Source organism: Mastacembelus armatus, chromosome 9, assembly GCF_900324485.2.
Source record: "Mastacembelus armatus chromosome 9, fMasArm1.2, whole genome shotgun sequence".
NCBI lineage: Eukaryota > Metazoa > Chordata > Actinopteri > Synbranchiformes > Mastacembelidae > Mastacembelus > Mastacembelus armatus.
The window spans coordinates 1,179,220-1,200,594 of record NC_046641.1 but is presented as its reverse complement, the minus strand read 5'-3'; the positions used below and the strand labels follow the sequence as shown (position 1 = coordinate 1,200,594).

At 39.9% G+C, this 21,375-nt stretch overlaps 1 protein-coding gene across 2 annotated transcripts; it reads right to left on the bottom strand.

Moving 5' to 3' along the window:
* Positions 1–3,755: 3,755 nt before the first annotated feature.
* Positions 3,756–21,051, bottom strand: fkbp15b (FKBP prolyl isomerase family member 15b). Of its 2 annotated transcripts, none has more exons than XM_026321891.1 (28): positions 20,878–21,051; positions 18,849–18,952; positions 18,676–18,751; positions 18,379–18,448; positions 18,225–18,299; positions 18,050–18,148; positions 17,693–17,842; positions 17,527–17,595; positions 16,678–16,821; positions 15,382–15,536; positions 15,227–15,275; positions 15,017–15,133; positions 14,465–14,549; positions 14,239–14,339; positions 14,061–14,148; positions 13,713–13,822; positions 13,531–13,629; positions 13,295–13,389; positions 13,100–13,202; positions 11,128–11,299; positions 9,735–9,871; positions 9,486–9,641; positions 9,152–9,304; positions 7,930–8,043; positions 5,781–5,888; positions 4,935–5,605; positions 4,429–4,537; positions 3,756–4,292 (listed from the first exon to the last, which is right to left on the bottom strand). In XM_026321891.1, the coding sequence occupies exons 1-28, from the start codon at positions 20,925–20,927 to the stop codon at positions 4,215–4,217; spliced, it is 3,537 nt and encodes a 1,178-aa protein (XP_026177676.1). In that variant the 5' UTR covers positions 20,928–21,051; the 3' UTR covers positions 3,756–4,214. The 2 variants fall into 2 exon arrangements, with proteins under 2 accessions (XP_026177676.1, XP_026177677.1); XM_026321892.2 differs by having other exon boundaries at positions 14,061–14,130; positions 20,878–21,050.
* Positions 21,052–21,375: the final 324 nt, after the last annotated feature.

The window sequence follows — 21,375 nt, the reverse complement described above, 5'->3', positions numbered from 1 at the left end:
AGGCTCAACCAAACATATTACACCATCAGTTACTGTTTGGAGACAAAGAATAGATTAAATTTGTACCCCACAAATATCACAGCAATGTAAGTGTGGAGTCCACATCAACTCATAAATGATCAAACTTAAAATCGCCTTGTACATTATGATTGGTCTGTACCGTCTGAGAATATCTACACATTACAAAGAAGTAGTCTATAGTATTCATCAAGTGAGGACTATTCTTTTACCACTACAGAAGGTCAACGTGACACCACAGATATGTTGAATCACTGAGAAAATGCTGGAAAAGGATAGAAAACCAACCTTTTACAAAGACTGATGGGTTGTGAGGGGTGCTTGGGACAGATGAAGTTCCTCCAGCAGTGCCTTCTACAATGGGTCAGCCACTGTTCTGGCTGGAGACCATCTCCTCAGCCTCTGTGAGAGGTGCTGGAGCAGGATCCCCACCAGTTTTCTGGACCTCAGTCTTTTTCCTATTAGTTATAAAAAGTGGACATGAAACATGAATATGGAAATGGAACATTGTGAGATATTTATTTTAGCTTACATAGGATATATCACAGGCTACTAACCCGACATCTGTAATGAGATTTAATTTAATAATAATACCTACCTGTTTGAAGGAGAGTTTTATATTTCATTTTAATTTGCTGCTACATTGGTTTGGCACCTGTGGGGTTGCCCCTGCATGAACATTGAACACGCTCATAGGAGGACATCAATGTTGGAACACAAGAGGTGTAAAAAAACCTTAAGAAGTAACCTCGCTGTTACTGCAAACTAGCTCATGTCTCACAGACTGACAGCTGTGTGCAAGCTGCTGTAGGTCACGGTTGGCCTTTCTGTTGCTCAGCAACGCTGTAACATTAGGGTCTCAGCGCCCCCTGCTGGTCTCTGCCAAGTCCGAGACACTTCTCAAGAAGAATTAAAGCATCTGACCAGTTTGGAGCCACAGCAAATATTTAATATTTTTTCCAGATGAGAGATTTCACTTTTGGGGGTCTCAATACCTTTTCAGAAACTATTAAAGCCGCAGTGCAGTGGATGAGTGGTTAGTGCTTTTGTCTCACAGCAAGAAGGTTCCGGGTTCAAAACCCAACAGGGACTCTTCTGTGTGGCGTTTGCATGTCCTCTCTGTGCTTGTGTGGGTTTACTGCGGGCACTCTGGTTTCTTCTTCCCACACTACTCGGGACCGTTCGGCGTTTACTGGCGACCAATCAGGTCCCTAGTTCTTCGACATTCGCGGCCAAACGCCGCCCCCCCTCTCCGGCTTCTCCAGAATCGTGTCAGTCCTGTCCCTCCTTGTCCAGAGTTGTCTGCCAGTCGTCATCACCCCTCTCTGTTTTCTCCAAAACTGTCAGCCAATCCCTGCCATTTCTCCATCTTTCCTCAATCAATCCGTGTCTAGCTTGCGCCATCTTTGGTCTAGCAACCAATGAGCCGAGAGCATCATGCAAAAAGTCCGCTGTGTTTGAATTGAGATACGGGTTTGGATCAACACTACATTCATTCCAGAAGACAAGGTGGAACCACAGAACTCTTAGTGTTTTAGCTGTTGACAGTTAGTCACTTCAGCTGTTTGTGTCTGTGTTAGTCTGTGTTTGGTACCAACTTCAGCCGCTGTATTTATTACCGTGTTGTGATCGCTGTGTATGTAGTTACGTACATTAACCATTAACGTGAAGAAATTACCGGAGAAATGATGTTTGTACTGTCCAGCTTTCAGCTAACATAGATCTGAAGTTTCTCTGATCTGATGGTCAAAAACAAAGCAGAGCCATGATGTTATTTTAACTGCAGCCTCAGTCTATTTACTGTAACGTCATAACGCTGCTAAATTATGCTGTTAAATTATATTCTCATGTTGTTTCAAGTCACATTGGGAATGAGATCTGTGTTGTATTGTCTAGTGCACCTGTTGTTACACAAGGTCTAACCTTAACTACAGTGTGTTTACTTCCTTCTAATACTCTAAATTTGACTGAGCTGAATCTAGTTGTGTTAAACAGCTGTACAGCTTTATGTCCCACACTGAGATGACATTTATCTCAACATGCTGATTTTCCAAAAGTCCACTGGTGCATTTGTGTGTTACCAGAAATATCACAGACACTAGTTTGTCAAAAACATGCATCCATAATCAAACTAGGCAGTTGGAAGTCAAGCTTTTGTACCAGATGTTATGTCATTTTATTCAGCCTGGAAACAGACCAGCACCACAGCAAAATAAGTGTCATGATCTGTATCAGAAGGTAAAGCTGGACAGAGTGATATGACGTGTAAAGATAATAAGTCATCTTAAAAGGGGACACATTCTTTGGATTTGCTGTTAAACAATATTACAGACTGAGAAATGTCTGATGCAGCTGAGGGGACAGACGTCTCTATTTGGAGGAACGCAGACATGCAGCTGTGGTTTCCATACAAAGAAAGTATCTATTGTATGTCATAAAATGATCGTGTTTCCAGCTCTGCCCCCCTTCCATCACACACACCACAACCAGGAACCTCAGCAGGACCCTCTTCTGCACAGACAGCAACACCAGGGCAGACACTGTACAGGCCCTCCTTGACCTTGGCATCAGTAAGTATTGTTTATGTTTGTAGAGTTATGTAAAGGTTTATATTTTTCACATATTTCAAGAAATGACAATGTGCCACCTAAGGTTACATGTTTTGGAGGGTCTCATGGTGCCCCTCAGTGGTTCCTCTGATTCAACTGTGATGGCCCAGGCTGCTACAAAGACATTGTCATGTGCTCCCAGACCCAGGAAATGTATTTAGATGGTCTCTTCTCTGTCTCTCCCTCCCTCTCCTGTGCCGGAAGCCACCTCGGCCTCCTCTGCTGCTAGATCTGTGAGGAGCTTATATTACCAATGACATTTTACTAAGATGCATACAACAGAACCAGTTTATTATTTCACTTCTTATGTCTCACTTAGGAACCATCACCTTCCGCCAGCACCACTTTGACTGCTGTCATCCCTGCACCTGCCTCTGTTGTAACCTCTGTTTGTGATGCTGAGCCTGCATCACTGGGAATCTGACTCCTATGCAGGCCACTGTTTCTACTCCTGCCACTACTGGTCCAATTGGGGCTTCATCCAATGCCAGTTTAGCAGCAACTGGGCAACAGCTGTCCGTCTGCAGCTGCTGGTCTTGTGGCTACACCTCCCACCAGCTGGTACATCTTTATTAGCTGTGATGTGTCCTAGTTTGTTTTGCGTGTGCTGTGGTGTGATTTTTTTTATTTCTGTTGCATTCATTATTTTCATACTGAGGAACTGAGCACCACCGTGTCCTCCAGCATGCCTGCTGTCACCACTACATCAGCCTCTGCCCCTCTTCTCCTTAACACCCTCCCAGTCACTGTCTCCACTTCAATAGCTGCTTGTCTCCCAGAACTCCTGGCCATCACCCCAGCAGTCCCTGAGCAACGTCAGGTCTGTCTTTTTGGTGCAAAAACATGTATGTCAGGTTGACTGGTGACTCTAAATTGCCCATAGGAGTGAGTGTGAGTGTGTGAGGTTGTTTGTCTCTATGTGGCCCTGTGATGGACTGGGGACCTGTCCAGGGTGTACCCCTGCCTTTCACCCAAAGATAGGCTCCAGCAGATCCCTGTGACCCTGGTTAGGAATAAGCGGGTATAGATAATGGATAATTTTACTACAAAAGGTGAAGCATCTAAATACTTTCTGAAGCACCTGTAATGTAAGACTAAATGCTAACTCAACAACAACAAGAGAAGAGAAAAAGTCACATTTCCATGTCATTTATTTCCTGGAATGAGTTTTAGGTTAGCAAAATTATGTAAAAGATCTAGTCCTTAAGCAAGTAATGGTACAGTCTGAAAGCACTGACAACAGTATTAATGGTGATTTAACAAAGTAATCTGCTACAGTACCAAGTAAAAATTTGGTATTAAATTGCATTACCAACAGCTATATCCTATAATCAATAAACCTATTTGTTTTAATTGTCTGTGAATTACAGGCTTGTTACATCAACCATACTCAGAGGTAATCAAAGGCTTTGTACAGCAGCTGTTAATCAGCTGGACAACAGAGATGCAGAACCAGGCTGTCTGAGTGCTCTGTCCACACAAGTTAATCTTCACTGCACCTCTGGTCAAAGACAGCTGATGAATCACCTTGCCCCTGTTTCTAGAGTCAAAATGTCATACGCAGAGTTGTATTATTCTGGTTCTGTCTCAATTCAGCCAGTCCAGGTCATCATCATCTTCATTATCCCCAAACAGAGGGGCAGGAGGTGGACAGCCTTTCAAGCTCTGAACATAAAAGAGAGATTAAAACATGAATTCTGTGCAAAAATGCTGATAGACTCACAAATGGGGGGGGGGATCAGGGGTTAAGGTATTTGCTGAAATCTGAGAGTTTTGATGAACTCTACAGATCTTTCCTTACCATGTCATCTTCCTCCTCCTCCTCACTGGGTGATGTGGGGGGTTTGGCAGGAGTTGTGATTTGGAAAAATGGTTCTGCTCCATTTTCCTCACCAATTCCCCCAAACAGACTGGGAGAATAGCAGAAAAAGAGTTAGGTGGGTGGGAGTGGTTAGTGATGCACAAATAGACAAAGAAAAAGAAAAGGAAAATGGGGATAAAGCAAGCAAGAAACAGAAGTTGAGACAGGCAGTTAATTTGTAGGAATACATGCATGCATCAATACTGATGGGGCGGGGCAGGTACACATATGTTACACAACTGTAAGCAAGTTAACTGAAATCTGGTTAATAAAAATATTATAGCAGCTTTCAAAACTGCAGCTAACAAAATTACTAAAATCAGATAAGGGCAATTTATTCAGGCTGAAAATGTATCACAGTTTACCAACAGCCATCATAGTTTACCAAGAATTCTGTGGTAGACTGGCATTAATGTATCAGTTCCACCATTCATCCTGCGATTCACCTTTTGTCTTCTCCCAAGCTGTTCTGCAGTGGATCTGGAGGGGGTGGTGGGTTGGCTGGGGGTCCAACAGATTTCCAAGAATCTGCAATCATTTCTTCTACATGCTCTCCTTCATCCACACTCTCCTTATCCTTCTGCGTACTGACTATAGCATTTCTTTCCGACACAGTTTCCCGTCCATCCTCAGACAATGAGTTCACATCAGGTCCATCATCTGAATATTCAGACTTATTGGTGTCGTTTTGCTCTGAAGAGGTTTCATGAGTAGAGTGTTCTCCTGGCTCCTGCTGCACTTCAGACTCTGCTGATGTTGTCTCCTGCGGTTTCAGTTCAGTCACTGAAACTGGATGGAGATCAGTGGCCTGTAATGACTCTGCCTGGCTCTGTGTCACTGTGTCTGACACAGTTATTCTTTTCTCCTCTGCTGCTGCTGCTTCCCAATTCTGCTCGTTCTCACTCACTTGGTGAGTCTCCAATTTAGCCACATGTTCCTTTGTTTCTTTCTCTTTGACTTCTCTCTCTCCATTCACATGTACACTCTCAAGAGATTTCTCCACCCTTTGTTTCTCATCACCACTTTCTCCTTCTTCCTCTTCCTCTACCTCCTTCTCCTTCTCACTTGGTCTCAGTGAAGATCTGTCTGTTCCACTGAGCAGCTGCAGAGTTACATTCTGGGGAAGAAAAATCCATATGACAAAAACATGACATAACATAACATAAAATACAGTACACGTACACACACACACACGCCTTGTACCATTTAGACATTTCATTAATTGCATATATTTACTTTGCTTAAATTACCATATTAAGGCTGCTTAGGCATTTCTAAGCAAAACCACATACCTTAATAGTAGTGACAATGACCCCCAGCACAGCCTGGCCACTGTAAGATTCACTGAGGTCAAACTCCCCTCGCAGAGAATGAAACACTCCATTCATTACACGCTTCACCTGCACATACACACATATGTCCTCACTTTTATTACTCAAAAACTAAGCTTTTTCGCAAGAGGCAGGGTACGCCCTGGACAGATCACCAGTCTATTACATGAATAACAATAGAGACAAATTCATCAAATTCAGGAAAAGTTATACCTCAACTGTAAACTAGGACAAGCAACATGAGAGCTGTATTAATGATTATTCTATGTTCAAGTGTCTGTCCCTACTAAATTTAAAAAATAAAAAAATAACGTAATTAGGTGGTACATAGGCCTGTTTGAGAGGGAAGAAAATTGTTGAGAATGACACTGACATACAGAGAGGAGAGAATGTAATGAGGGATAGTAAGGACAAATACCTTGATCACTCAGGGCTGAACTGAGTATAATCTACATTACTAACCTAAGCCCATCTTCAGGAAGAATATCCTTTCACTAACAATACTACACTCCACTCACACTAACTCTCATCCTTGTCCGTAAAACAACCTAAATGTTTTTGCCCACATTTTGGCTATTGGTCTACATGTTCTTTGTCACTAAACATCTAATGTATAACTTCTCAATGAAAACGATCAAAAATGTTCATTCTTATAAATGTTTACCAAGTTTGGAGTGGAAGCATGTTACCAAGTTTTGTTTTATTTAATTCAGAAGTTACATCTTGAGGCATAATTCCAACCCTATGGAATTTTCCCTAAAATACGCCCATGCCTTTTCATCACAATGCACCCCACTGCGGCCGCTGGTATGCATAAAAGCCATGCACTTCTCTCTGCAAGGGGAACGTTCCAAATCTCCTCTATTCTCTTACGTATCGCTGTCTTTTCGTTTTCTTCAAAAGCTCATCTTGAACAAGCTTTTCTTAGTTCAGTTTCTTCCTGTGCTGAAGTTTTTCTTATTTTTAATTCCTACTTAATTTCCTTTTTGAATTCTGGCACACCTACAAGACCAGCCATGAAGTCAATGGGGTACTGCCAACATCAGACTATCGTCTAACAGGTACGGATTATCTTCTCTCCTCTCCCACCCGCTGATATCCTTTTGTCTGGGTCACGTCTGCTGCACCATGTGCCCCTGCTGTGAAATAATTCTGTGATCCATAGCTCAACTCACAGATTCCTTAAAGGTTACTTCAACTGACCTTACTAGAACCTTACTATTCAGACATATCAAACCACCATCAATCACTGACTGCTCAGGCTCATCAACCACCTTACCTATCGTTATATTACATCAGTAGTTAAAATGTTTGTTAGCTCATGTCTGCAGTGATAAATTTACACAAATTCAGCTCTGCTCTCTTTGCTTCTTTTGTTGTGAAAATGATAGTTTGTAGGATTCAAACTGGCCCTTCAATAACGATTGATTATTGAATTGATCATTTGTGAATAAACAATTGTCTACATTTAATTACACTGGGTTTCAGAGAATCTTCTGAAAAAAAAAAAAGGATCTGGTGCTCCCGAGGTAATTAATCTGTCAACTAAGGTTAAAAATTTTACATTTGCAGTTTAACAGGGATTATATGCAATTACAAATGTCAGATGTGCTGATTATATTTTGTGCAACCAGCACCAGGCTTTTTAAACTAACCACAGAAACCTTAAATTTGCATATCATGCCTATCGTTCTGATTAATTACTGCAGAGTTTTTTCTGCAAATCAACACATATGCTGGATATGAAAATTGCTGACTAAATCATAAATCAATTATATTTTTTCATCTCAACTAATAACGCCATCATGATGTATGCTAATGTGTTTTCTTCCGCTCCAACCCTATTTCCAAGTGTGTCCCCAGGTGCCTGACGAGCAGCTGACCAGAAATCTACTGTGCCAACCTGACACATCTCTGACACCATAGTTGGGGAAGAGTTGACTGCGATTTGTGCTAAATCGCTAGATTCATGAAAATCTAACTCCCTATATAGATTCTGTGACTTTAACAGTGACAAACACCTATAGTTGTCTCATAAATGATGAAAACTGGAGAGAATAACTGTACAGCATTGTCATTTCACCGTTTCATTTGTTCGATGACTGCTCACCTCTGCTGCAGTGTCTCCTGAACTCTCCTGCTGTGCAAGTTTCTTCTCCAGTTCAGCAACTCTCCTTTTCAGCGTCTCCCTTACAGCTACTCCTTGCGGCTCCAAGGATGTGTACTGTAATCAGATACATAAAAAACAAACAAACAGCTAGTTTCCTAAAAAAGAAGGAATAGCAGTTTTATATATATATATATATATATATATATAAAAAAACCTGATGTCTTACTAACTTCATGCAAAGTGACATCCCTGACAAGTGCATTTCCTGTCAACGAGGACCATTTAATCTAATTATAACTAAAGGCTGATTCATGACTAGTCATCCATCTTACTTTTTCCTGTCTGTCCACGTTCTTCAGAATCTCTCAACTGCTTCAGAGTGGTAGAATGGCCAAAAATAACAAGCACACATCATTTATTTGCACTTAGATCACACTATGTAACCAACTTCTTCTTGATGCCAATTACGATGACTCAAAGTTAAACAAACTGGTTCCTGCTAACCAAAAGAAAGACAAAAGCTGCCTAAACCAGTGCATTTCAGATTAAATGTTATAAAGTGTACATTACAAAAAGAAAAGAGAGAAAAATGTCCAGTTTCTTCTCTCCTTTAAGAACTGAATATTTCTAATGCCTACTAGTTTAATGTGTTAAACAAAAACAGTAGTGACAACAAAAAGATTTAGATAACTAGCTAGCTAGTTAGCTAGTTAGTTATTATTGTAGTAAAAGAGTTGGATATTTAGTGTATTAACAGTTTAAGTGTACTTACAATAATGTCAGTGAAATGTTTGTGTATTTGCATTTGTGTTCAGTGTTTTTGATGTTACCGGTGGTCATTAATAAATGTTAATGAGTAATTCTATTTATTAAAGATGATTTAATGAGGATAAAATAACAGGTGCATGCTGCTCTGTCTGGTTTATATTACAGCCCTGACCTATGACCTTATTCAACATGAAAAGAAAAAGACATCATTCATCCAACTTCATAAGGTTACTGATTTAACAGACAGCTTGTAAAAATAAGAGCAAAACTGATTCAGCATTGGTCTAGATATAACTTATAGTCCTTAGTGTAGGTGAAATTCTAAAAAGAATAGATCCTATTTCTCCCATTATGCAAAACATGTAACATGAGATTATTAAATTCAAGCCAACGGACAAACCTTATTAAATTGCATGGCCTTGCTTGTGTGTTTTTTCATGACTAGCTTTTCTACCTTTTCCTGTAGCTGTGCTAGCTTGTCCTGCAGTGCATCTCTCTGTTCTGTTAGTTCAGCAAGCTCTCGACTGCTCTGCTTTTTAGCACAGGCCAACATCTGCTCACACTTCCCCTTCCACTCCTCCTCCAGCTCTGCCTGCAGCTGAGACAACTGCAAAACACAGAGGGTATGTGACATTAGTGGTCCAATGTAAAGCAATCCTAATGATGTAGCCACTTGAGATGAAGCAGAGTTCAGAGTAAGTACTATTTGTGAGATATTTAAACAATAGAAGATAATTAATGTTTCTACATTATATTTGTTGCTAAACAGCCCTTTAAATGGATGCAACCTGTTCAGATGCAGTATTGTCAGTGTTGGTCCTGGCCCTACGAAGTTGAGCTCGGAGACTGTCCAGCTCCTGCTGGCTGCTCTTGCGGAGCTCCTCAACCTCCTCATCCCTATGCTGATGCTCAGCCTGCCACTTCTTCTTTCTTTCCAAAAGTGTCTTAAAGGAAGATGAACCAAGCATTTGTCAGAATTTACATTATTTTACATCTCAAAAACCTTTGCCTGACAGAGAGACAAAAACTGAACTCACTCGTTCTAGGCCCTCTTTATCGGTCTTCAGGTCCTGCAGTTCCTCCTCCATGTTGTTGACCCTCTGCTCCATCTCTTTGCGTCTTTGCTTCTCGGAGCGGTACTGGGCCTGGGCCCTGTCTGCTGCCTCCTTTAGCTCTGAAACACATACATGCACATATATAGATTTTTTTTGATATTTTATGCATGAAATATAGTGATAAAGTGAAAGGATGACAATAGGACACGGAATATGACAAACCAAGGAGAAAAGGAACAAGGAAAGCCCGCCAAAAAAATAAAAAACACCAACATATGACTGTTTAAGCAATTACAAGTCAGGATACCAAGTTTTGTGTGTGTATGAAGCATTGATATGTGTGATTGTGTACACTATGAGAAAAGCAAAAGTCAAGAAAAATAAACTAGTTAAGTTGTAATGATAAACTTAGCACAATATTGGGTCCACAAGATGAAACGATAGTTTAACCCTATTTGTAAGAAATCTTTAATGATGAAATGTATGACTGGAAAAAGTATTTTATTCCACTTAAAGACACAATACAAAACAATGCAGGTGCATTTTGAAATGTTTTAACTATTGTGTAATAATGTTGCTTCAGTTTTACCTTCTGAATATGAAGTACCATATGCACTAAATGACAGAAGAATCAGCACCTTCTATGCTAATTTAGGATCCCTACAGGTATTAACAGGTCTTTTAGAACTGTCCAAATTGTCCAAATATGTTTGATGTGAAAGGAAAGCACAATTTATTTTTATTCTAAATGATAATATTCCAATAATCTCAGAACATTAATTATCAACACACAATGACCTAATAGCTTAATACTTTTCTATAAATGAAAAAAATAATCAAAACAATATGGATGTATTAATATATTATTTGTTTTATCGATCCTACTGAACATACAATATTTTTTTCATTTGTTTTCTAGTGTTTTGCAAGGGCTTTTATATTTCAGTTCTGCAGGCCTGCCCTGCAGGCTCCACTCTGTGCAAAATACTTACATGAAATACTTAGTACAAAGTACCAATCTGCAAGTGAACACGCATCTCTATAAGACACGAACAGAAGTGTCGCATGCAAAAGCTTCTTGAGACTGCATGTTTAGCACACATCTCTAAATAACATTTCAGCTGAAATGCTTGACTGATGCAGGGCTGTTATGTACTGATGTAATGAAACAGCTTTTCATCTCAAGGAAAAATATCGTCATGTTTCAATATCGCATAAACTAGGATAAATTCAGAAGTGGCACTATCACCACGAGTATACACTCACCACAGTTATCTGAAATTAGTGGCAAAACAGGTTTTGAGATTTGTTATTCTAGCTACAAAATATAGTTTTTGCAATTTTAAAAAACAATAAAAACTACATTGACACAAACCTTCCAGCTGGGTTTCCAGGGTGGTGATACGCTGGTAGTGGCTCTCATTTTCCTGCACCACTGAGTTCAGTTTACTCTGCAGCTCCGCAGCTTTCTGCTGGTGAGCTGAAACTTCTAGCTGCAACTGAGACAATCGGGCTGTGGAGGAAGCCAGGTCCTCTGTCAGACGAACCTGGTAAGTGACGCAGTAGGATAGAGAGATGAATGAGAGGAGGTGTAAAGTCACAACAGCACAGTGGTATCCTAGATGAGTGGCTAATGGTGCTAGTGGAGTCAGCAGCATGACCCTGTGGGAAGAAACTATGAGGGACTGACAACTGACAAAGGGAAAGCAAAGGGAGAAAAGTTAGTTCAAATGTCAGTGAAGTATGATATAAAAACGATGATTGCCATGGCAGAGGTTAGATCTGGATAAAATAGCAGTTATAATAAAATTCTTCACTGTCTGCATGACAGGTCAACCTAGAGTCTCAAGTCCCAGGAGTATATCCAAAGGGAATTTAAAATCATTGCAGATTGTGTCTAAATTTAATGGTACAGAAAGTGTACTGTAACTTTTTTTGGTGATATTGTCATTTTTCTGAGACAGGGATTTATGTTGTGCTTCCTCTAAATGGACAACACTGCAAATGGTTTTAGACTGGATGAGCAGCCAGGTTTGGTTTGTTTGTGCAAAATGGACTTAGTTAAGCTGTAGATTTAAAAATAATCTTTTGGAGCCATTTCACTTAGTACATTTTTGCACCTACTATTTGACCCAGGTCTGGTAGCAGTACACAGTGAAAACAGGCTCACCTGGCTAGAGCCCAGGTCCTGAAGCAGTGCATGCTGAGAAGAGAGAGGAGTAAATGCTACAAAGATTCTCCTCAGAGCAGCACAGCAGTGCACATAACCAGGCAGAGAACAGTTGGCACTTAGTACTAGCATCACATTTGTAACAGAACATTTGTGCAGATAGTAATTATTAATACTGACACAATCTTCAGTGACAGTGGTAAAGCGTGGAAATTTTAACATGAAATTCAAATTGCACAGAATAGATGGATGCAGGTACTCATTACTAATCCACATTTATTCTTTATCTATAATATAAAACAAAGCATATCATTTTGACACTGTCCTGTGAAAACTGTGAAAAAGAAACTTCTACTTTACATTATATGAGCTATGGAATTCAGCCCTGTTTTTAGATCTGTAACAAACCATTTTCTGATAATCCAATGGCCTTTTCAGTGCTGTATTTATATTAATAACTAGTAGAAGTAGAACCCTTAGTCAGTCTTATTTGAAAAATTCATTATCAGATTATGTATTAGAGAGCTGGTAAATTTTACTAGTATGTAAATATGTAAAGCATGTGTAAAAATCCCCACTTACCTTTGTACTTCAATCCAATTAATTCATATATTTATTTTAAACAAAGAAATATAATATAATGACACTGTCATCAATATGTGCAAATTTAACATTTTTAACCAACATTCCTTAAGTTTAGTTATTAAAGATCTAGATCATTTAAATTTACAAAATCATTACAGTTAAAAATTTTAATCTGTGCCCTCTGGTGGCCAAATTATTCAATGATTTCACACTGTTTTAAAGCTCCTTCAAACATATTGATGGCATCAATATTTTCAGAGACACAGTCTGTTCATATATTATGACACATATACGCTAATACAGATAACTTTTTTTAAACTGGCTTTTATTTCATGGCTTCAATATATCAGTGGGGTTCTCCTTTGGACTAGTGGGATACATGTTTATCCACGACATGTGAAAACTATATTCCATCGTTTAAAGGTGTATGTGATAATTTGGTTCCATCACAACTACTAAAACTAGAATTTTCTTACTAGTGCTCTCTGTCATGGTGGCAAGAAAGTACATAGCATGCTTGTTACAGTATGAATGCACAATCAATCTGAAGCCTTATTTGTTCCCTTATTCACCTCTAAAGACAAACTCCCACCTTGTCCTGCTCAGCCTGCAGTAGCCTGGCCTGGTTCTGCTCACTGGATGACTTGAGGGAGTCATTCCTCTGTTCGAGCAGCAGGTTACTCTGCTCCATATACCTGGAAAACCACAGCAAACCCACATTATGTCCACCTCAAATCCATTTAGACTGAAAACCTTCCTTGGGACTATTTCATATTTTCTGACTCACCTCTGACTCTGATTGATGAGCTCCCCAATCTTACGATTCTGTTCCTCAATTCGAGAGCTTTTCTCAAAGACTTCCTTTTTTAAACATTCATTTTCCTAAAAACAAACAGGGATTAATTCCCAGTGCATTCAAAGATGTAATAAGAGAATCAATATTTGTTATGAAAATAGTTCAGGGAAAAGCACAAGTAAGAGAGCCTCCCATAACACAAGGCTCCACACTATTCAGGTGTGTACCTGGACAATTCTTTGGATGTTGTGCACAATCATGGAGGTTTCCATTGACATACTGGACACACCCATAGGCAGGCTTCCTTGCCTTTGAAGGTCATCTACCTGTTAAAGTAGCCAGGAATCAGGTGAAGCTCCTTTCTTTTAAAGATGCCTAATGTGCAGATTCTTGTACATGGAATTAATACCTTTGAGGCCAATTGATCCACTTTATCTGCTACTTTTCCAACAGCTAACCGGATCTCTGTGTTGTGCTGTCGGGCCTCAGTCATCAGGAAGGAAGTCACATCACTGGAGCCTGGAGGAAACGACAATACAAAACTATAAGCTTTGTGAGTTCTAACAGTTTCACCACTTGAATCAAACACAAAATCTCTTACAGAGCAGGTTGCTGCTGCTGAAAAAATTGCACCATCAAATGGTAAAATTAAGCCTAAACTTCAAAGTATGACTGCTGTCTTATACAAGTGTCAGGAGTTCCACAGAAAAAAATAACATAATGGCTTTTCTTTGGAAGTGAATTGAATTGCTCTTACCCATGTAAGATACAGTTTGTGTAGGGTAGACCTGGCCAACAGGCTGCAGCTGAGATGAAGCCACAGAGCTCTGTGAGCAGGAGTAAGGCTATAAAGCAACATATTGCACTGACATAAAGAGATGTTTTATTATATACTTACTGACCATACGTTTGCAAACATTCTGGTTAAAACTCACCTGAAAGGTATGGTTGCTGCCTGGCAGTCCAGGCTGTGGGGCAACAGTAGTCATAGCAGGAAGTAAGGCAGAACATGAAGGGGTGTGAGGATGAGCATATGCTGCAGGAAGGACAATAGAATTTAACACATTAAATCTAGCAAATTTACCAAGAAATGTAAAGCACACTAAACATCATCATAAGAAAGGGTATCCTAATTAAAATGAAGAGGTGGAAGGAGGTAACCGTGTGATGAAACTGGCGTAACAGTCGAAGTCTGTACTGGAGATGGAGCTATAGGTTGATCCTTTGCTCTGCTGCCACTGGTGTCCTGGAGATAAACACAGTAGCAGCAACTCAGTAATGACACCAGATGTGACATAAGGTACTCCAGCAATTTTGTATTATGTTTTCAATGACACAGATTTTAAAAAAAACATATCTCCATTGTAAGTATGAAAAACTACCACTGTCACTGGAGAATATAAAACTAAAACAGTTCACAAAAAGCATGAGACCTATTAGAACCTATTTCCAGTGGCAGATTAACGTACATTTTCGTTACTTTTGAGTATTTCTGGCAGGAGGGCAGTGTATATGGGTTGAGTGAAATAAATTACGGTGTGTGTTCATTGTAGTGAAGGAACATGTGCCTCAGTTAAGTAGCTTTGCTCACAGATGTATTTTAATAGTCTTTGAGAAGCAATAGTTTTATAGCATAGTGGACTAATAACTCCCAATCATCTGCCTTCACTTTTAACACCTAGAGGGAGAAGACCTCCTTCCCAAGTTTCCCACCTCAAGCTCAGAGTCACTGGATTCAGGCTGGCTGGCCACTCCTGTCAGAAAGGGCAACATGGGCTGGCCCATCTTTGCCATGCGAGAGATCAGCTTGGCTTTAGTGGCATCTGGATTCTAAAGTTTGAACAGAAATTGACATACAACCCAGCTGCACTCAACTAATGATGAACCACATTATTAGTAATAAAAAACAGTGATGATGCTCACTGCCAGCTGTTCACTGAGAGAGTTTGACTTTGCACGAAGTGGTGGGTCCCTGCAAAAAAAAAAAAAAAAAAAAAAAAGGGTGCAGACAAATTAATTTAAGTGACAAAAGAGCTGAGGACATTGGTGTTAACTAGTCCCTGAGCCTGAAATCTCACCCTGGTCTTCCTGGGCCTGAGGTGATCACCTGGACTGCAGGATCTGGGGCCAAATTCTCCACACTTGGGGCTGGGGAAGGAGCAGGAGAGGGAGCTGCAGAGTCTCTGAAGCTAGGACTGGCCCGATCAGAGCCAGTGTCCTTTGAAAACTTCACCTAAGGCACAAAATAAGCAGAAAAAGCTTCAGACTACTCTGACATTAGAAGAAGGTAGGAGCCAAAAGGTCATGTGAGGGGTTACAGTTAAGCCCAAAATTATTCATACCCCTGTCAATTTAAAGGACTTTTTGATTTTTCTAAATTATAAAGTAGCTTCAGCCATATACAATTTATCTTTTAATTAAAACTTAAACATTTTTAACAACACAAACACAAAAAAATCATTGTGTTCAGAAATATTCATACCCTGTTTCAGTAATCAATTGCAAAGCCTCTATTTGTAATAACAGCCTCCAAACGATTCCTGTACTTGCTCACAAGTTTATTACAAAAGTTCCTATAGGACGTTTTAACCACTCGTCCTTGGCAAAACTTCAAGATCCCTCAGGTTGGAAGGCCTCCTTGCAGCTACCCTTTTCTTGAATTTTTTGAAATTCTTGAACTTTCACATGCCTTGGTTGAAGGAGAGGAGTCTTTCTTAGTCGACGTCCATGGAGGTCACCTTGATGTAATGTCCGCCGGAGTGTTTGCCTTGATATATTCACAGCAGTTGAGTTCAGTTCTGCCAGCAGAGCCTTTGTAGTAATTGGATTGATCAGGACTTGTCGCTGAATCTTTCTGGCAAGCCGAGTTGACACTGTTGCCTTCTGACCCCGTCCATGGAGAGGTTTCACAGTGTTAAATGTTTTATATTTCTTGACAATGCTTTGCACGTTTGAAACTGGCAGTTTAAATTGCTTGGCAATATTTTTGTATCCTTTTCCTTCCTTTTGGGCATCAATAATCCTTGCTCGCAAGTCCTCACTGTGCTCTTTGGTCTTTGGCATGACAGCTGCTGCGTGGATTCCAAAATGACTGACGTTTAACAAGCTACTCAACAGTTGGTTTGTGTAGTGATTCAAAATTAAATGGTGTGTGCTGTAGACCTTTCCTATATTATCTGCCTATCCCATTTTTTGGATGGAGAGCTACTGTATAAATTACAAAAATCAAAAACCCCTTAAAATTGACCGGGGTATGAATCATTTCAGGCTTAACTGTACAGTAGACATAAAGTATTTGTGTGACATTAGGTTAATCAATCATGTACTTTAGAAATGATACATTAAAAGAGTAAAAATTGGTCTGTGGATATTACCCGTCGAAGCTCTGCTTCAAAAATAAGAGTGCTGTTAGCTGGAATGCGGTTGGGGATTTCTTTGGATCCATAAGCTAGGTGGGGTGGGATGACAATAAGCCGACTGCCTGCCTTTTTCATTCCAAGCATCCCCTCCTCCCAGCCCTGCTCACACAGAGAAGGTCAGGAAGTGCAATAATGAGATAACATCATAATAATGTCATGATTACCATGATGCAGTCACAGATTTCACTGTCGGTTCATTTCAAAACCAAGTGTTACACTATTTTTAAATATTAGAAGAACAAATGCACCAGATACAACCCATCTGGGACAGTGTACCATTTAAAAATGAGAATGCTCATACATTTACCTTTATTCAATTTAGCCATATAGACAGGCCACACGTGATTGCTTCTGTAACCAGACTTCCTTTACTTTCAATTACATACAGTATATTTTTTATATTGTAAGACGAAGTACCATCTGTCCAAACTTCAGTATTACTGAAAAACACTAAAACATGGTGCAAAATGTTCATGAGAACATGTGCTAAATTTTACACATAAATTCACTTATTCTCCCTAAAATAAAATGCAACCTCATATTTGAAAAAATCTATATCTTATTTTTTCATTTTCTTTTTTTTTGCTCTCCATTTTGTCTTTTCTCTTGCTGTTCTTGTGGATTTCCTTTCTGCTAATTACATTATGTGTTTTTTAAAAAGAGCACTCACAGTTATCACGTAGGCTCTGATGACATTTTCACAATATAGTATACCAGCAGATTTCATGATTGTATGAAAAAAGTGTTTGTGTGGGGATTGAATCTTTGTGGATTTACTTATTCTATATCTCATTTCTGACTCACTTTGATCACTTTTCCAGCTCCAATTTTCAGTCGTAGCAACTTGTCTTTGTTCTGGTTGGAGTCAAACATCTGAAACAATATTTAAGATTCAAAGATGTCTAAAAAGTGCACAAGAACTGTAGATTAAATTATGATATTTAATGAAAAAACAGCAGAAGCCTGTGACCTGGCCAATGGTATGGTTCTGTAGGAGCCAGCCTGTGTACACCACCTCCAGAGAGTCTCCATTCTCCACCCCCTGGCCCTCCCCAAGACTCAGATCCTGAGCCACCACAGCATCTAAAGACGCTGCACTGTTAGCTTTTGCCAAACATACCTGATGTACACAAAAGAAAATAAGTCATTGTCTGATAAACAGCACAGCTCATGCAATTGAATCAAACTGACAAAGAGGCTTTGAAGTTCAGTTGTGATACTTGTGGACCTTGCGCTTTCAACAAAAACAGCTTGTTTGCTTAGTCAATCACTCCGTCAGTTAAACAGTAATCACTATCTTAGTCGTAGGTCTCCCCGTGTCCCTCACCTCTTTGCAAAAGTTTGATAAAGCTTTCTCCGATTCAAACATCAGAGACCAGTTCTGCCTCTGGTTATCATAAAAAGTGCAGTAATTGTTTGGCTGGACCTGCAGCAGAGACAGAACATGTGATCAGAACACATACTGTATTGATGTATTCAATATCCTTTATGCCTCTACTCACTGTGAAAACAAAGCCCACATGAATCTTGGCAGCAGTCACTTGTTTCTGTTGGCTTAAGTACAGAAGCAGCTTGTACTGCCAAAAAAAAAAAAAAAAAGGTCAAATATTCATAGAAATCAAAAGTCAAACCAATAATCTCAAACAAGTGACCAACCTCTTTTGTTGTGTGGTTACCCAGTACTGCTGTTCCCAGCTTTCCTTGCTTCACATACTGTCCATTAATACTGCATGAGAAAAAAATGGCAGAAAGGCTTCTTATTTGACCGTAATTTAATTATTATATATAATTATATAATTATAATTAATTGGGTGAATGACTTATATTTTTAAAATTTGTAAGACATTTTCTTAATGAGAAGTGAATACTTCCAACCTAGAAAGTTTGGTTTTTAGATAACACAGGAAATATCTGAATAAATATTCAAAGAATCAATAATAATGTGGTCCTCACTATCTGAAGGCTTGGACTGCTGTGGCGAATAACACTGCAGGAGCTCCAAGTGGTGGAGTCGATTTCTGGGTGGTGGCTGGTGCAGTAAACAACAAAAGACATATACAGTTCAGCCTCCACATCTTAAAAAAAAAGTCTTAATTCATTTTTTTTCTCTGTTGCGATGGTTTTACCTGGGTTGGTGCTCTTTCTGGGCTGTTTGGGTGCTGTGTACTGGAATGACTCATTCCCCTGACTGCTCTCATGGTCCAGTCCAAACAGTGAGGCCAACTTGGCCCTGCAAGAAGAAGGAATGTGAAGCTCATCAAGATTGTTATATTTGCTCTAAATGTGTGATCCACTTATATAGATAAGTGGATCACATGTTTAGAGCAAATGTAACAATCTAGATGAGCTTAGCTGACCGTTGTTGATGAGCTGACCATTGTTCCACTCCATGGTTCAATTCTTAGAATTAAAAATGTCCTGGCCTCAGTTATAAGACTCTGACACATCACTTGATAAAAGAAGCTTGAGGGGAATTTGATCAATTATCTGATGTATGTGAAGCAGCATGCAGCATTTGAAGCTCCAAAAAAACTAGCAAGTATACCATGTTTTTTTTTTAATTTATTCCAAAAGCAAAAATTAACTTTCCTGCCTGTTTCAATGTCATTTACCCTGATATAAAACAGAGAGAAACAGCAAATTCTCATATTTCAAAATTAACCAGTGAGCCGTTTTAGCCTGAAAAATCACTCATCCAAAATATTGGTGAATATTTTTCTGACTGTTTATTAATCAACCATAACTGCAGTGCTGAAAACGTTATTACACACTGCAATATAATCACAAGTACTACCTCAATCATAGGCTCCATTATCATTATTACCAACAGATAGGATAATGCTTGCAAGGCCAGACCACCATATCTGAAAAGTTTCTGTAGTTTCAAAACAATACAAGCCTTGTAAAACTACACAGCTGCCTCTTACTGACCCCTGGAACTCTTTCCACTGGTAATCACTGGCATCTCCCAGAAGGGACATATTAAAAGCCTTGAGGCCATTATCCCCGACAGTAAGGAACAGGGACGAGGAAGAGAAGTCTGTTTGCATGTGTGAGAAAAATTCTTCTGCCTCTTTCCTGGGCTACTTCTTATTTTCCACCGACGCAGCCACACTGCCCTTCAACAGCCCAGCCAAAGATGAAACTGGGGGAGCTCTGAGTTACTGCTGGGTCTCCACCAGGCAGAGACAGGCTGTGAGAGAAGTCTTTGCCTTACATCTCTAACAAGCAGCATGTGAGAGGAATTAGGCACACAGCACTCAGCACTCCGCCCTCCAGCCCAGGCCCTACTCTGGCTGCTTATTCCCCACCAGCTCAAACACAGTGCCGCTATCACACAGTGGCCATGCACTGACCAGAAGCACAACTCACATGTCAGTCTAAGAATGTGGCAAAGCTGTGGCTGAATGCCACATAATTGTGAGGCAGAGTATATTAATAGTACATGAGCTGTCTTGTAATAAATGGTCATAGTTTTGGATTCCCAGAACAAAACACGTGATTTTATTTGCAAACATCAAGGTCATTCTAAGTTCCGTGATAAAAAATGTCAAATTACAGAACCATCAAATGGTTCTTTCTATTTTCTGATCATCTTTGCTCTGCATTTTGATAACAGGGAGTTTGTTCAGTGACCTTTAAGAGCTTCTACTGTAAGTCAGTCTCTGCACTACATGTGAAATCAAACTCCATGTTTGTCTTAAACACAGCAGAGGTTATGGGAAGCGTGAGTCATTAAAACGAGCAAGCAGCAAAATAATCGGTGGAGATACGACAGCATGTGACAGCTCATCAGACCAGCAGTGGGAGAAATGAACTGCATCTGATGTAACTTTATTTGTCCTTAAGCCGAAATGATTTGTAGCCTCTAGGTTTTATATGGTCCTTTAATAACAATCGTAAAGTAGACTCTTCTCCTTTTAATATCAAATATGTCCGGGGTAGTGAGGGTTAACTGCAGGAACACCTAGGGTCAGTATAATGGGCACGTCGCTTGGTATTTTGGCGATAAAAAGACTTTTAGACACAACAAATGCTCTTAAAACGTTTTATGAAAAAGTGTTTCATGGTGAAACTTGCCTAACGCTGGCTAAATGGTAAGCTAGGTAGCTGGCAGGCTAAGGACACTAGCTAGGAGGCTAAAAACAAACTCACCCTCCTGTCGGATACAAGAAATCTCCGTCTTCATCGTCCCCGCCGAACATGTTTGACTCGTTGTTTCTACTTTAATAAAACAAATGCACAAACGAGCTAGATGCTTTACATGAGAAGTTGACTAAACTGACTTCCCTTCCTGTTTATGGTGGAATCAGCTGACCTCCCACCTGATCCAAATTCAATTCGCGCCAGCTGGCACTGGGGGGCGCCAGAGACTAATTACGGACAGCTGCTGTATCAGGATTGGTCATGAGGGAAAGGCTGCACAGGTCAAATGAGTTAAAAGTGCTCCATGCTGACTGTCAGAGGATGCTACTCTTTAGGCAACCCTGACCTGTAACCCCACAGAAGGAATCTGTAGGCTGATGAAAGACATAACACTAAACAAAAAAATGTCATTCACAGTGGAATTTACATTTGGATGGAAGAAATTGGAGAAGGAACACCAAATACCAGTGAATTGTCAAATGTCATTATCTGCAGCGGCGTTTTCCT

Coding starts and splice junctions, on each gene's coding strand:
- fkbp15b (XM_026321891.1), bottom strand. CDS start 20,927: ATGTTCGGCGGGGACGATGAAGACGGAGATTTCTTGTATCCGACAGGA. Junction 17,596..17,692: donor AGAACCATACCATTGGCCAG/GTCACAGGCTTC, acceptor ATATTGTTTCAG/ATGTTTGACTCCAACCAGAA. Junction 4,538..4,934: donor AGCTTGGGAGAAGACAAAAG/GTGAATCGCAGG, acceptor CTATTCTCCCAG/TCTGTTTGGGGGAATTGGTG.